General features: G+C 44.6%; 1 protein-coding gene across 1 annotated transcript in view; it reads left to right on the forward strand.

Annotated features, from left to right (window-relative positions):
* Positions 1–16,063, forward strand: part of LOC119841808 (peroxidasin-like) — a 69,238-nt gene that overhangs the window by 21,837 nt on the left and 31,338 nt on the right. The window contains 4 exon segments of the mRNA XM_043496088.1: positions 8,499–8,570; positions 8,810–8,881; positions 12,245–12,316; positions 14,481–14,552. Coding sequence (XP_043352023.1) covers positions 8,499–8,570; positions 8,810–8,881; positions 12,245–12,316; positions 14,481–14,552 — 288 coding nt within the window.

The raw sequence follows: 16,063 nt of genomic DNA on the forward strand, positions 1-16,063 counted from the left end.
ACGGCTGGTAAGCCTCAGAATCTTGCCACGTTTGTAGCTCATGACTAAGGTGCATTGACAGCTGGGCCTTGAGCTGGAATAACAAGGAAGCTGAAGAATAGGCAACAGAGAGCTGTATGTGAGAGGTTTCTGCAATTCCCACAGACCGTGCCCGTGGGTACGTCTTTACTTCAGGATTAGCCCAGGTGATCAGCACCCAGATCTGAGCACCTGGGTTAGCCTAGCCCGGGTGTGAGAAAAGCCCCTACCCAAGTTATTTTGTCCTCAGTGGTGCTGCGCTCACTTGTGTGTGTTGCTGGGATGTCTGGGGGCATATCCCAGGGTTCTGTGCATTGCAAGTCAACTGAGCCTCTCTGAGTCTTTCCCAGTGAATTGTTTAAGAACTTGTCTGTTTTTCTAGGCATATGGGGAATTGTGGGAAGGCACTGGAGGACAATCAGCACTTGAGAGGTTTAGCCTGCATCCTCACTGGGAAGTAGGTGGGTTACCAGCCACAATGAAAGTGGCCCCAGGGTCTAACCCTCATCACGGCCGGGCCAGCTAGCCCACATTGAAATCACCTCCAAACATGGGTGAGGGGTTTTGTGTGTGGATGGGAGTGGGGGGTTAGAGGCAACACCCAAGTAAGAGCCTGGATTAACTGTGCAGTGACAGCACACCCTGTAAGGGCTGGGAGTTTGCTAACAAAAGGAACATTGGGTATGCAGTTAGTGCTTAGAAGCTATGGTCATGGGTACTCCAGAGAAACCTAGGGTAGATGCATAGATAGGAATGAGAAGTGGGCAAACACCTCCAGGCAAATGGCAAATTTTTGCTTTTTGCCAGGTTTTTGGACAGGCAAATAAAAATATTCCCCATTTTGCGGAAGTGCATTAGGAAGCAGTGGTGACCCTGGACCAGTGTCCCAGCTTAGTGTCCCAGGGCTCTGTGCTACTGGAACTGCCACCTGCTGGATGAAATGCAAAACTTGAAGACTTGTGCTCATCAGAGCAGGTTGCAAGAGCTTGCGTGGCAGAGAGGTTCACCTTGGATCATGGATTAATTCTCCCAAGCTTATGCTCAAATAAATTTGTTAGTCTCTAAGTTGCCACAAGTACTCCTTTTCTTTTTGCGAATACAGACTAACACGGCTGCTACTCTGAAATCTCCCGAGGAGGATCATGCTCTGCCTGACTCAGCCCCTTTGCTTTTTCAGTTGCACATGTGCTACTTCTGCACTTTCTGCTCCAAACTGTTGCAACCTGATCATGGTAGTTAGTTTCCTTTTGCTCCAGAGATGGCTGCGTTTCCAAAGTGAGCCACATCTAGTGTTTGCGTCTATGTTGACAAATTTAAAACCCACTTGTGCATTTCATCAAGAAAGATTGCTGCTCTAATGAGAGCTGATATGCTTATATACATGTAAGATACAGTATGTCATTTCATACCTATACCTTTTGGGGAGAACGTGCTTTATTCTTCATAGGTAACACAGCATTTGAATCCCTGTTTTAAGGGCTGAACTCAGGGCATCCTTAACTACGGCAACACAGCTGGCACTTCCATAATCATCCTTTGAATGTCAACAGTGCGCTTGGTTCTGCACAAAACTCAGAAGCAGATACTGTTCCTGCCCTAAAGAGCATATAATCTGGCCCCACTCCTGGAAGTGACTCCACCCAAATGGACTCTTCCACCCATGTGGAATCTCTTAAAGTCTTCCTGCCTATAGGCCACGAGTAAGCAAAGCACCTAGGCATTAGCTTAAAGTTAAGCACGTATTTAAATCCCATTGAAGTCGATGGGACATAAGCATATGTCGAACATTAAGCATGTTCTATGCTTTGTGGAACTGAAGCTAAAGTCACATGCAGAATTGGAGCCCACATGTATAGACATTAGGGTGGGGAGGTTCCAAAGGCAGAGATGGGAGTTAAGTGCCCAATTCCTATTGACTTGTCAATGAAAATTGGGTTGCTTTGTGCCTTTGACTAGCTCTCTCTATGTTCTCAGTTCCCTGGCCATCTAGCTAACCTTTGCTATTAGGCTTCTGGTCCATTAAATTAACTAAACGTGATGTGCCAGACACACCACTCCCCACACATAAATTCCAGCTAGCAGGCATGTGCCACTTCTTCCTTGTTCAGCTGTCTAAAGTTACACCTGGCAAGCTCCCCATCACTGCTCTCCTAATTCATATCGGAGCTTAATTCTCTGGAGCTCTCAACAAGAATCCAAAGCATGATGTGTGTCAAATGCTCCAGCACGGTTGGTCGTGTCACTTTCCCATGACACGCTTACCCCCTTCCCCTGTGGGACGAGAGATGGCTCGGGTTGTGTTTATCTATTTCCCATTACGGAGTCGCAAGGTTGGAAGGAAAACCTTACGTCAATGGAATGTCATTGCCAATGCAGCTTTATTCCTGGGGGAGGAGGGAAGAGAAAACATAATTCTTCTTCTCTTCCACAAAATACAGGCAATTAATCAGGAGTTGTTTAGATGGAAATTCACTGAAGTCAGCCGGAGATCTACTGCAGCGTGAGGTCACAATAGGTGGTGTGGAGACTAATAAGTCCCAAGTGTTTTGGATGCCTGATGGAAACTCTGTATTTGTACATATGAGAGGTTAACTTCCCTGCTTTTGCTCCTTTCAATCCTGTTTTGGTGAAATGTGTTTGCTGCAGCCCTGGCTGAGTCTCCTTTAGAGGATTATCACCAGCCGGTTGTATTGGACTCAACCTTTAGATCCCTGTGTTGTCAAGATAATTGGCACGTTTCTGGGGTGTAAACTTTGTCTGGCTCTCCTCCTTGGGATTTGGGGCCCTCAATCCAAAAGCCTTCTGGTCCCAGACCAGTGCTGAGCGTTCCAAGCCACCCACCCAGTTTATGTATGCTCTCCCCAGAGTTCACACCGTGGGCACTCTGTATTACAGAGCTTTGGGGACCATGTGACATTATTTGTACAGGAGCAGGCGTTTGTGAAGGGCATAGACTCTACTGCTTTAAAATAGTCCTTTGGATTTCAGAATAAAAGGTGTTTGGGGGATGGGTTAGAGGAACCAGAGGGTTCTGTCTTGAATTATCTAGACATTTGAGGTACTACATAGTACTATTCCTGTAACCAAAGAATGTTGGTCTACTGAGAGCTGATTAACTCAATCCCCAGAATGATTCTTTCTTGTTTGGAAACTCTCCATTATAGATCATTTTATCAGCAAGAAGGAATTTCTGATGGTACATTGAAATAACTTTTAAATGCAGTTGTAACTTCTCCAACTTTCTCACAAGTACGTGCGACAATTGAGGCTGTTCTGGGGTGATGCTTTTTATACCATTATTTTAAATTGATTTCCCCCTCCAATGTGCCCACAGCTTATTTACTGTAAAGGGGGGGGGGGAGAATAAAAAAAGTAAGTAATATTGAGTGTAGCCCATGGCTTGCCAAATGGGAAGAGAGAAGTAACCACGTTAAATCCAAATTCACTATTTCCCCATCATCGAATAGCGATAATATTGTAAATTCTACAAAATAGAAAGAAATTAATAATTTAAAGTAACTTTTTAGCTGTGCTCAGCAAATGAGAACAAAATTTCAGATGCAAAGCATAAAAGAAATTTCATTTTTAATATTCTTGTTAACAGTTATGGGCCTAATTGATTGTTCCTTGTGTACCCAAAACCCCCAAAGAAATTTTGTAGGAATAGAACCTATGTCACTGAGGATACAATTTAGATATTTGGGGCCAGATCCTCAGCTGGTGCAAACTGGCATAGCACCATTTATGATCTGGCCCTTTCTTAATAAGATATCAAACAAATAAACTTTCTGATACTTTTTCTTTCATTTCCTTTCCCACAGGGGGTCACTGAGCCACACACAGTTATCTATTTTCCTTTTATCGAATCCTATCTCCTCTAAACATTTCTTTACATATGCTTGTCTGCAAACTTTAGTTTCAGCTTGTTCGTGCAAGATTCCTGCCCCCAAGGAAATTAGAGGGAGTTTGGGAGTTTTGTCATTGACTTCAGTGGGGAACAGGATTGATTCTTTAGGTCCCATCTTGGCAAACCATCAATGGCCCGGATCTTGCAAGCTGTTCTACATGGATGGACTCCCTCCCTGGTTAGGAGGTCCACTGCCTTGCAGCACGCAGCCCTGCTTAGAAACGGCTGTATCTTTTGGATCTGAAATTAACAAAACAAAACCAAGAATCCTGGCCTTTCTCCATCCAGTTTGTATTTTCAGGGGATATTGCAATGTGTAACCAACTGAGAACCAATAGAACTGTCGTTATTTTTATTCCCTGTCTCTAATGTGGTTGGATTAGCATTGGCTGCTCAGCAGATTACGTTGTACTTTATAAATTGTCTGCAAATAACCTCACTTTTGAGTACATTCCAGGGCGCATTGGAAGTGTGACAGTTGGGGTCAGGCCCCTCCGTGCATTAGGGAGGCCTGTGGCAGGAATCAGATATTTCTGCTTCTAATTGATTTTTAAACTCTCCACAGATTTTTGTGCATTAAACAATGGGGCAACAGGAATACAGATACATTGGTGTTATGTACGGTTTGCATTTACAGAGGGGGTTATTTTGCTTTGATCGAGGCAAAGGACTGGATCGGTACAGTCAGCCAAATAGCTGTCTGGCTGAAATGGGGTAGGTTGAAGTTTTAAACAGCAGCAGAGTTTGGAAATGCAGAGGGTTTCACTCTGAAATCAGCAGCTGAAGTCATTTCAGTTCCAAACACACTGTTGTTACATTTGTGCATAGAGACCCAGCCAAGATCAGGGTCCCATGGTACTAGGGGCTGTACAAAACACAGTATGAGACAGACCCTGCCCCTACTACCTGGTGGTTACCTGGCAGCCTGCATGAAATGGCTTGTTGATGTCCATTGTAGTGGACAGGTGTCCACCTCCCTAGCAATGACATCACAGTTGTTGCTAGCTGGCCACCTGTCTGGCATTCTCTGAACTGAGACCAAGGATTGAATAGTCACAGGGACCAACCTGCCTTCTTCCCGCCGGAGCTGATCCCTCCTACTCAGGATTTCTTTCCTGCTTTCCCCACTGGTAGGGAAAGGTTGGGAAGATGCTCTGTTGCTGCCCTGTGCTGTACTTATTCTGTGGGTAAATAGACAACATTATTCTCCTGGGCTGCTTGGACACTTTGTGCCGGCACTCAAGTGTTCAATCAGCAGAGAAGCTAATTGCTCTATATTTAGGAGCTGTTTCCTTTTTCAGCTTGGCTGGCTGTTGGAGTGGAGTAGGCTGGTCCAAGGATCTGATGTCGCTCTGCATCCTTATTGGGGAAAGCAGGCTGTGCAACCTTGGCCATGTCTATGGAACCATTGCTGCCAGCTGTGGAGAGATCTCTTCCACTATCTGTCTGCATTAATTGTTTTTATCTGTGTGTCCATCCCCCTAGCTACCTGCCTATTTATCTGTTGATGTTTTTAGAATGTGATATCTGGACAGCTCCCAAGAGACGACAGGCTGGATTTCCAAAAGCACCCATGTAACGTAGAGGTGCAAGTCCATTGACTGTCCATGATATTTGTGCTCCGAAGTCATAGGTGCTATTAAGAACCCCCCTTGAGAGCCTGAATTCCCAATAGACCGGCAGTCCTAATTTTTTTCCGGCATTCCCTCTGACAGTTGGGGTCCATGTTTTTATTTTCCAATGTATTTCTAAACTCTTGTTCTGCTCTTCCACTCCTACTATTCCTTACCCTCTCTCTTTTGCCTTCACCGCTTTCCTGTTCTCTACCCGTCTTTGCAGTTGTGAACTGTCTCTGTCAGAGAAGTGAGTTTTATACTTCCTTGGGAAGGCTGTGAGATTTGCGGTCATTCTAGCCTTCCCCAGCAATGGTGCCAGACCTTGTTCCTGTTGCGGAAAAAGCTCTACATCAGACTCTGGAAAGCTAGACCCTGGAAGGTGGTGTCATCATCATAGAGAGAGCGGTTCTGTAACTTACTCAGGGTCAGTTCCATGCAGTAATCCTGGAAAAATTAGGACCAAGACTTTTATATATCCAGAAAGTCTATGGCGATGCCCTAAACCTGTGAAAAAGCAGCATTCTCTTCTACACCTATCAAAAAAGCAGCTCTCTGCAATGAAGGAGCTCCCACCAGCTAGTTCCATCACCCACTCTCTTCTCCACTTCTATCCACACCATGCAGGGCAGCACTACCAAATAACTTCTCAGCCTTGTACATTGCAGTCTGAGCCATTGTGCGGTAACTTCACGTAGCCTGTGGGCTGCTGTGAAATGTGCTGGGCCCTAAACTCCAATAGAATGCATCAGAAGGAGCAGTGCAGTCCAGCAGCCCAGATGAGTGGTTTCCCATCTTGTGTTCAAGAGTTACTTACACATAGGCCTGGAAGGGTGAGATTTGTGTTGGTAAATGTTTATTTCACGGCGCAACACGGCAAACACACAATATTTCCTTTGATGATACTCGAAATTTACAAATAGCAAATAAAGAAAAAAAAAAAAAGTAAATTTGTTTTAAGGATATTTATTTGTATGTTTTGACAGGTGATGTTGAGAATTTGTGTATTGATGGTTACAAAGTTTAACTTTTTGAACCTCATCATCTACTGTCATTTAATTATTGTGTGCCAACCTGTTTTCTGATGCGCCCCCGTCCCCCTAATTTCTTCCAACTTTGAAAAATTGGAAAAAATCCTTAAAAAACCCACATTATAAAAATAAAAATTAAATTCTAACCAAAACTACTTATAAACTATTTAGTTTAACTGAGATTGCTTTTTGTCTTGACTGATTGCTGATCAGATTTGCATACCAATTAGATGTGCGGTTGCTGTGAAAGCACACCCAAATTGGTTAATTGTACAAACAAATATACCTTTTTGGTCACTGGAACATGCAATCATTCATTTGCCTGGATAATCATAGAAATTGCACGTGCAAATCAGATGTGCATTTGCATGGGCAATGACCTCTGTAGCTCTTTTATTAAAATCTGACTCCACGCGCACCAAAAAGAAAATATGAATAGCCTCATATGTCAGGACGATGTTCTTTACTTTTCATTTTTACATGTTTACCCTTAATTGTTAGATCACAGAACAATTTCTTGCCATTTTATAATTATTTTTAACCTATGAAATGGTGTTTTATTTTGCTCTGTCATTTGTGCTCTTACGCCCTATCAAAGCTTATCCTACTGGAAGACTCACCGTCTAGTATTAATTTTAACACCAAGGATTGGAGAGTGTCACATAAAAACCACAACACTGCAATTCATTTTTAAAAATTAGGACAATTTGATGCCTGAATGAAAATAACTGCAAGGGGCACTAGTGGGGGAGGGTTCTGAGTTACTACAGAGAATTCTTTCCCAGGTGTCTGCCTGGCGGGTCTTGCCCACATGCTCAGGGTCTAACTGGTTCCACATTTGGGGTCAGGAAGATATTTTCCCCAGGGTCAGATTGGCAGAGACCCTTGGGGGGTTTCGCCTTCCTCCTCAGCATGGGGCCTGGGTCACTTGCAGGTTTAAACTAGTGTAAATGGCAAATTCTCTGTAACCTCAAGTCTTTAAACCATGATTTGAGGACTTCAGTAACTCAACCAGAGGTTAGGGATCTGTAACATGAGTGCGTGAGTGAGGTTCTGTCGCCTGCGATGTGCAGGAAGTCAGACTAGATGATCACGATGGTCCCTTCTGACTTTAAAGTCTATGAGTCTAAGTGAAGGTAACGCTATGCCATTGAGGGTTCAGTTTACCTATGGCCTGGCATTGAGAATTCTTAACGTATCTCTACACTACAGCTGCTACCACGGCACAGCTACCGCACTGCAGCTGTAGCACTGTAGCGTAGACACTTCCTACATTGGGATTTTTCTGTTGATGTAAGTAATCCACCCAGCTGTTCAAGACGTCGTCGCTAGGTTGATCGAAGAATTCTTCCATCGACCTAGCCACATCTACATGGGGTTAGGGGACCTAACAAAGTCTCACAAGCCATGACATTTTTCACAACCCTGAGCCATGTGGCTAGGTCAATCCAATTTTTAAGCGTAAGCCAAGGCCTTCGGAGGCACCTGGGGACAGGCTGTAATCTGTAGTGGGGCAGCTACTGCAGTTGCACAAGCTTTGGGCCTATCTCCATTCAGAAGTTTAAATTGGTGTAACTATGTCAGGGGAGTGGGTTTTGTTTTTGTTTTCACCAATACAGCTAGACCGTACAAGTGTGGTTGCAATTATACAGTATAAAGGTATACTTAGACTGGCATGGCAATTCCCTTTCCTATATGGGAATAACTAGAGTAGTACAAAGCACCTTTATGCCAATATAACTGCATTTAGAGGGGAAATACTGGTCTAATTATACAGCCATAACTACTTTATACTATAGACAAGGTCTTAGTTACTACACTTTACAGCTAAGACTCCCCAACAGGTATCTGTGCTGCTGTCAGAAACTTTACACGTTTCGGGCATATTGCATTCACATGTGTTTGTTTTTTCCTTCTGGTTTTGAACAGGCTGCTGAACAATAATTTGATCAAACAAATTGCAAGAAGGTCCTTTGAAGCTCTGCAGAACTTGAAATATCTGTGAGTTGGCACCTCTAAATCCTATAACATCCAATAGCTTCTATAACTCTGCCAGTCAAGTGCATACTTTGTGTGGCCAGATCTTCTAGATGGCACTGACATAAGTATATCCCAGCTCGTATCCAATGAGAGCGCTCCAGCTGGGTCCAGCGTTATAGCTCTTTTCTTCATAATTTAAATACAGCAACATCCAGTTATCCTAATGCTTCACATTTCTCTGTTCTCCTCTCTCCCCAAAGCTACCTGTACAAAAATGAAATTCAGAGTATCCAGCAACATGCCTTCAAGGGGCTTCATTCTCTGGAACAGCTGTAAGTACAAAAGAGCTCTGTTTGCTGCTTGGGAATATGATTCCCTTTAGAAACCCTCGCTAAGACACCTCTAAACTGCTACATGTGGCACTTAAGACTGTGATGACAGGACTTCAGGAAGGTCCTTCCACACTGACTGGTCAATGCTGAAGACTGTTCTTATTTTCATTCAGTTGCCCATGGCCCCAAGGGATATTCTAGCAGCTGGAGATCCCTGTAGTGTAGGAATGCTCTGGCATGTTTCCCTTTCCCTTCTTGTCCCTAGACAGTTTCCTTGTGCTGGGAGGTGATGGGGAAGTGTGGCAGCCACTAGAAGAGCTTTATCCTAAGTGGGGCAGATCTTTACAGAGCAGGGCCCAGTATCTGGCCCTTTGTTTGAATTTTGGGGATAGGCTCAGTTTTTTTCTTTTATCCAATCCAGCTCATCTATTGCTGGAAATGAATGGGTGAAGCGAACAGGCAGCTGGGAAAGTTGAGTATTTATAGCAACTGTCAATATTGTGATGTTTGCATGCATTAAAATTGCTGCTGAAGTCCAACTTTGAGGTACCAAAGAATAGAAAGTCTTTCAGACCATGCTTCCTGGGATGCCCCGGGATGAAGGGAGCCTACATTCTGCCTAGTCACTGGATCCTGGAGCAATGATGTTTCAGCATTCTGTAATGATGCCCTCTCTGGACTTACTTAATTGCTCTGTTTGTCAGATAGAGCAATTTTTCTTTCCAACTGTCAGCACTTCATGGCCAAAGTGGTATAAGAAAATCAAGGGGTAAAGCATCCTCGCAAGTTGGGATGGCTTTGTGCATGCAAGGGAGGTTGGGGGGGGGTGCGGGTCATGAAAAGTCCCTGATGTGGGTGCGCATGCGCTCATGCACAGTGAGGAATTGTGAGCATGGAAGGCAGGAGGACAGAAAGTACTTGAACAAGCTAGTAGCTGCAGCCAATGGTGAGTCCTTTCTGCCTTGTGCAACATCACCAGCAACCAAGGTTCTGGAGCGGAACATAACCGGCTACTTTGCTGTATGAGGAACAATAGGATTCAACTTGCTCTCTGCAGTGCTGACAGTACTAAATGTATCTGATACCTTTTCCTCATCAACAAGCTCATCGGAAAGAAGAATCCTGGGGAGCAGATACTGTCCGTGCTGTAGCGTAAGGCCTCTTTTAGAGATGCACTTCTGGCCACAACCACATTTTAACAATGAACAAACCAGATTTGGTGTCAGAGGGATAAAATCCCCCATCTGTTTCTAATCTCTGGAACAGGCTTTTCTCCAAGCAAATTGGCCTTGCTCAAATCCATCTCACAAGCCAATTTTTCAAGTAAAACTAAAACCTGTTTGATGAACAGTATCAGCTGCTTTCCTCCGGAGAAATAAAAGCACGCAACTGAGACTTATTAAAACGCACTCCAGGCTATAGAATCTGAGTCATGGTGGTTTGGTCTTTATTCTGATAGCCAATCTCCTATCATGATTCATTCCATTATGAATGGAACAGCTGCAAGCTGGCTTATGCAATCATTTCTCAAACCAGTTGGATGCAACTGGTAGAACGTAGACTTGTAGAGTTATCAGAGGGTCACCTCTGAAGCTATACTTGGGTGACGTAAGGGGAGGAGGCTACTCCTGCCACTTTGATATTTAGGTATTTTTCCTAATAATTTCAGAGCAATGCTCAGGTTGTGGGTTGATGTAACAGCTCGTGGACGGGAGGGGGTGAAACCTTGATTATCCCTGTCTCTGTTTGTTTGTTGTCATGCACTCCTTCATCCCATCCATGCAAAAGGCTCCATTGGATGGCAGGCGTGGCTTGGAATGTTAGTGGAGCCGAGAACATCAGCCCAGAATTAATACGTTTTGGCAGAGCTGGGCTGCTCGTGTTAAGCACAGGTCAAACTTTTGCCACTCCATTGGACCACCCCCGCTAGGTAAACCCTTCCTCATTGCCACGTGAGGATGTGTTGTCCCCACTTCCACTGTCATTGTCTGACAGGTTTAAACTAGAATCGGTGGATTCTCTGTAACTTGAAGTCTTTAAACCATGATTTGTTACCTTCAGTAACTCAGCCAGAGGTCAGGGGGTCTATTACTGGAGTGGGTGGGTGAGGTTCTGTGGCCTGTGATGTGCAGGAAGGCAGACTAGAGGATCACAATGATCCCTTATTGCCTTAAAGTCTATGAGATGGCTATCCTGACTACGGTGGGGTGTATAATCCCGCACCAGCAGGGAAGGGGTTAAGGAGCTGCTTTGGGCTGGAGTAGCTGCAAGTCATGCCAGGAATGCAGGAGGAGTTTAAAAGGTGGAAGCTCCACTTAATAGGAGGCACCCCAGGAAGGGAGCAGACTGTTAAGCTTCCCTGCTCCCCAGAAGATGCCTGAGAGCGTGTGAAACCTCTGCCCTTACAAATAGGGAGCACAGACTCCCTGAGCTAAAAGGGGGAAGAGATTTTATCCCGTGACTTGCGCCGAAGACGCAGCGAACTCTGGGGTGGACCTTTGGTCCCATCCAGGGACCCTTTGAGGAAAGAGGTCGATCTCCTGGCTAGCACTGCCTCCAGGTTTTCCTTTTTCTTTCTCTTTGCCCTTTTGTTTAACTTTGACTTTGGCTTGTTTGTTCATTTCACTGGAGACCCCACAAGGGGGAGAAAGAGCCAGAAAATCTCAGCTGGACGACTGAGAGCCCACTGCCACGAAATCACCGCAGAACCCTTCCATTAGGCAGGCTGGACTTGTGTGAGTGCACTTTCCAAGTAACATCCAAACGGGGCGCTCTGATGAGGACAGATCCTTGACACCAACCTTTTGTCTTCAGGGTGTTGGGGGGCCCCTATGTAAGGCTACTTCCTCCCTTCCCCCAGTCTTGCAAAGGACTGCCCCATACAGACGCTAGGGAATGCTTTAGGCAGCAGGAGGGAGGTGGGGAAAGCCCTGTACTGTTGCAGCCACTAGGTCCAGTGACAGCTGCTTCAGAAGAACCACATAAAGCTCAGCCTAGGTTAAGAGAGTCTCCCACCAAAGCTATAGTACAGTAAGTTGTTAGTGGTGTTTCTAGGGCTAAGGGGAGAGCTTTGAAAGTCTGGCCTATGGGGTTTTTTATTGCTCATTACGGCAGAAGAGTTGACGGCTGACAAGTTTCTTGGAATGGATCGATAGGGCATGATTTCCCAACCCAGGCTGGTTTTGCACATGCAAATTGCAGATACAAATGTGAAGACCGTCTTCTGAAAATTTGCCCTGGACTGTGCACTGGTTGATTGACTGGTGGACATTTGTCTGGACCACTCTCCAGTGGTGAGCTATTGTCCGGCCTCGTAAGTTAGTTTTTATAACACCGTCCCTTGTGCTTTTCTTTTTGTGCCAGTTACCTTCATTTCAACACCCTGGAAGCCTTGGAGCCAGAAACCTTTAGTGACCTGCCTAAACTGGAAAGACTGTAAGTGAAGAGGAAGAGGGACTCCCTTGCTCTCAACACTCTTGACTTCTCATCATGTGGCCCATTGGAAGAGTTTCCATCTTGGGTGATGGGCAGGAAAGTTTCTGGAGTTTTAATTTCAGGATCTGATTACTTCTGCTTCATTTCCATGAAGCAAAGCCGGGCCTCTAAAATTAAGGGAGACCTGGAAATGCGTTTCCACAAATCAGAAGACTTTAGGTCCTTGCAAAGCAGAAAGGTTGGTGAGAATATTAGGGACGCTTCCCAGGGTGTATTCTGTGCATTCTGACACACACAACGGGCCCTGTAACTGGCCAAGCCGTATTAGAATTCTATTCCTGTTCACTTCTTTTCAGGTCAACATTAGTCCTGGTACCAGTGCCGGAACGGGGTGGGGGGAGGGCAAGGGGCCATGCCCCCCCCACATGGGCATAGTTTGGAGGGGGGGGCTTTGCCCCCCAAACTGCAAGCCTTGGGCAGGCTCGGAGCAGTGCCAGCAGGGCCTGCACCTCCTGGTGGGGGAGCTGATCACAGTGCAGCAAGTGCCAGACGGCGGCTGGTGGGAAGGGCAGGAGGAGGACAGGCTGCGCGGCTGGTTCCCAGTGAGCTTCATGCAGCTGCTGGAGGTAGGAGACCAGCTGCACCAAGTGCTGGGGAGAGGGGGGGCACAGGGGTCCAGGTCCATGAGGGAGTGCAGGTTAGGAAAAAAGAGGGCTCAGGAGAGATTAGGGGAAGGGGTGCAGGAATTTGCCTCCCCCCCCAACACACTTCTACAAAGGTTCTGGTGCCCTTAAGTCTTGGGCAGTTTGCATGAGAAAATGAGTGGGAAATGCAGTCAGAGAAAAAGATAACAAGAAAAATGTGTGTAATGCCCTGGAATGGCTAGAGAACTAAAGCTTTCCTTTCCAACTCCCCAGTACTACTTAAAGCAACAACACTGCAGCCAGAACAAGTCAAGTGGAGGTTCACAATCCACATTCAGTTCAACAAGCCCTCTCTACATTGGCAAACAAATGTGCTTTACATCCACAAACACTAGAAAGAGGCCCTGAGAAAAAGCCAGGATTCACACATCCCTGAACTTGAGGATAATCAGGACCTGGATCAAGAGGTTCTAGCTGATCTTTGTAACTTAACAAACTAAAACCATGGATCTAAATTTCAGAGAAGTTAAAACTCTGAATTTAAACTTCAAATCCAAATTGTGAGGCATGGCTGAACTCTAGGGCACCCATGCATGCATCTCACATGCTAGACTGCCTGTGTATTCCTCTCCTGTTCCATTGGTTAATACAGTGAGTTACTCACTAGCATCTGTCAATTTTCCTTTGTTCAGCATTTTAGATATGTCTGCAGACCCTCCCAGTAATCATAGACCAATTATTCCATCTTGCTCTCCCCTCATGCACACTGGTGTAACTAACTTCCTGTTCTTCTAAGAACCAGGAGCCTTGAACCATATGTCTCAGAAACCAGAGCTGAGCTTTGGTTTTATCTAGAAATAGGCCAATGGGCTGGTTATGGATCTGCACTAGATTTAGAATAGGGTTTGGGTTCAAGGTCCCGTTGATTCTAGGATCAGGTTTGGGTTTAGATTTTTAAGGGCACTGGGCTAATACAAGATGTTTTCATGAGATGTCTGCCTCCTTGAATTGACATTTTATAGTAATGGCTGCTCTCACAAAATTTCAGCAGTATCTGAATCTATGCTCAAAATAAGTCCCTTCTTGTTTTAGGTCTGAGCTAGAACCAAAATGCTAGGGATGGGTCCAAGGCTAGAGATTCAACCTCTTCCTTTCTGCCCCTTGCAGAATTTGAAGTGGTTTTGATTTAAGAATCTGGTTTGGGGGCTTTTTTATTTCAAATCCTGAGTCACTGTTTCCAGTCCACATTCAGCATTTGATGTTGCATATTGCATTGTGTTCACTAGCAAATTAACACTATCCCTATAGCCCCTAGAGAGTATCAAAATATTATACACACACACACACACACACACACACACACACACACACACACACACACACACACACAATCAATTCTGCACATCAGCAAGGTTGTGGTGATCACTCTTAGCATTTAAAGTGAGCCTTGACCTGGGACATTATCTATATAGTGTAGAACTCTGTGTAACACTTTGGCACTCTTGATATCCCCATTGCAGATTCTTGCACAACAACAAAATTTCCAGAATTCAGCCAGGAACCTTCTCTCAACTGGAATCCCTCAAACGGCTGTAAGTGGACGACATTGCCTGCAAAGAACAATTGTTTTGTCTTTTATCATACGGCCAGGACCTAGAGACCAATTGGACTGGCTGGCAAAGGTTCCAGTTAATGTAGTTCTGGGACAACTGTTATATCTAGTACGCTGTTGTGGCAGCCACACACACGAGAAGACTTAACCAGTTAGTGGTTTCTTCACATTGGTGACTGAAATTGCTGTAGTGCCTTCTGCACAATGCTGCAGCTGAGGGTCCCTCTTAGGGCTCAGTCCTACAAATTGCTCAGTACCCTCCACTCCCATAGTGTGGTTGAGCTCATCCAAAGCCCATTGAAGTCAATGAAATGACTCTGCTTGTTAGCCATCTTGGATTCCTTAGATCGATACACCCAGTGAAAGGAGAAATACAGTGGAAAGAGAAATCTTTTAGTATTTTTTAATCGGGACTTGGGGTATATCCTTGTGCTTCACTACACAGCCAAGGAGCATGGTTATCTTGCAACAAACACAAAGTTTATCATGTGAGATTTTTCATTTAACCTGTCTTTCTCCTGGTTTTCTCTTTCTTTTACTTAAAAATCCATCGGACCTTAGAGCTTTTTGTTGTTATGATCTTAGGAAATGAGCAGGGTGAAAAGTTTTGTGCACAAATCATGCGGTTCTGCCATAATTGAAAAATCTGCAGTAGGATCATGTTTCCCCGTTCCGCTGCAGCCTTCTCTACATTTGCTGCACACAGAAAAAACTCCTTCTCGTGTTGCATCATAATAATTAATTAATTGAAAGAAGTTGTAAAATGTTGCCCAAGTGTCAAGGATGAGTGAGATGTTTACAAAATATGCTTACATGGTGTGAATTTTTGTACTATCAAATATTGGTTTAACGAAGCATTGTACCCTTTTTCATTTTTCTTATGCAATTTTCACAAAGTGACACCCAAGAACCTTCCACAGCTGAACTTCCAAAAGGGAATGTGGTATAGTCTAAAGTTTTCTTCGGTCTCCTTTAGCCCTGCACCTAGAATTGACCCTAGTAATGAGATGTGCAGGGAAGAAAGGACAAAATGAACTCAGATACCATTACTCCCATCTCCCAAAGGTGGGGCATGGGTTATAGAGATGAAAACTCCTCTCCAGTCATGGTAGCATATGCTCTACAGCATCTAGCATTGGGGGTACCAAGCAACTGATCCAAAGCATGTTAAAATAAATGGGAATCTTTCCACTGGCTTCAGTGGGCATTGGCTTAGACCTAAGAACCGGAACGTTAGATTGGTATTATTATTCCCTATATAGTAATCTGAAATTTTATACCTCTGCACTCCTTTGTATGGGCACGATACACAACCACAAACTGTGTAGATGTAAAAATGTGTCCATAACATTTGTGCTTGTGTTCCCACAAATGAATTGTGGACACCAATATTGGTAGCTGGACAGTTAGTAAACTGAATTTCTAGTTTCAGGCCAGATAAAATAGCTGCATAATAGACAATGGTGCGTATTCTAACTATCCAGGTATAAT

This window comes from Dermochelys coriacea, chromosome 13 (assembly GCF_009764565.3).
Source record: "Dermochelys coriacea isolate rDerCor1 chromosome 13, rDerCor1.pri.v4, whole genome shotgun sequence".
In the NCBI taxonomy this organism is placed as follows: Eukaryota; Metazoa; Chordata; order Testudines; family Dermochelyidae; genus Dermochelys; species Dermochelys coriacea.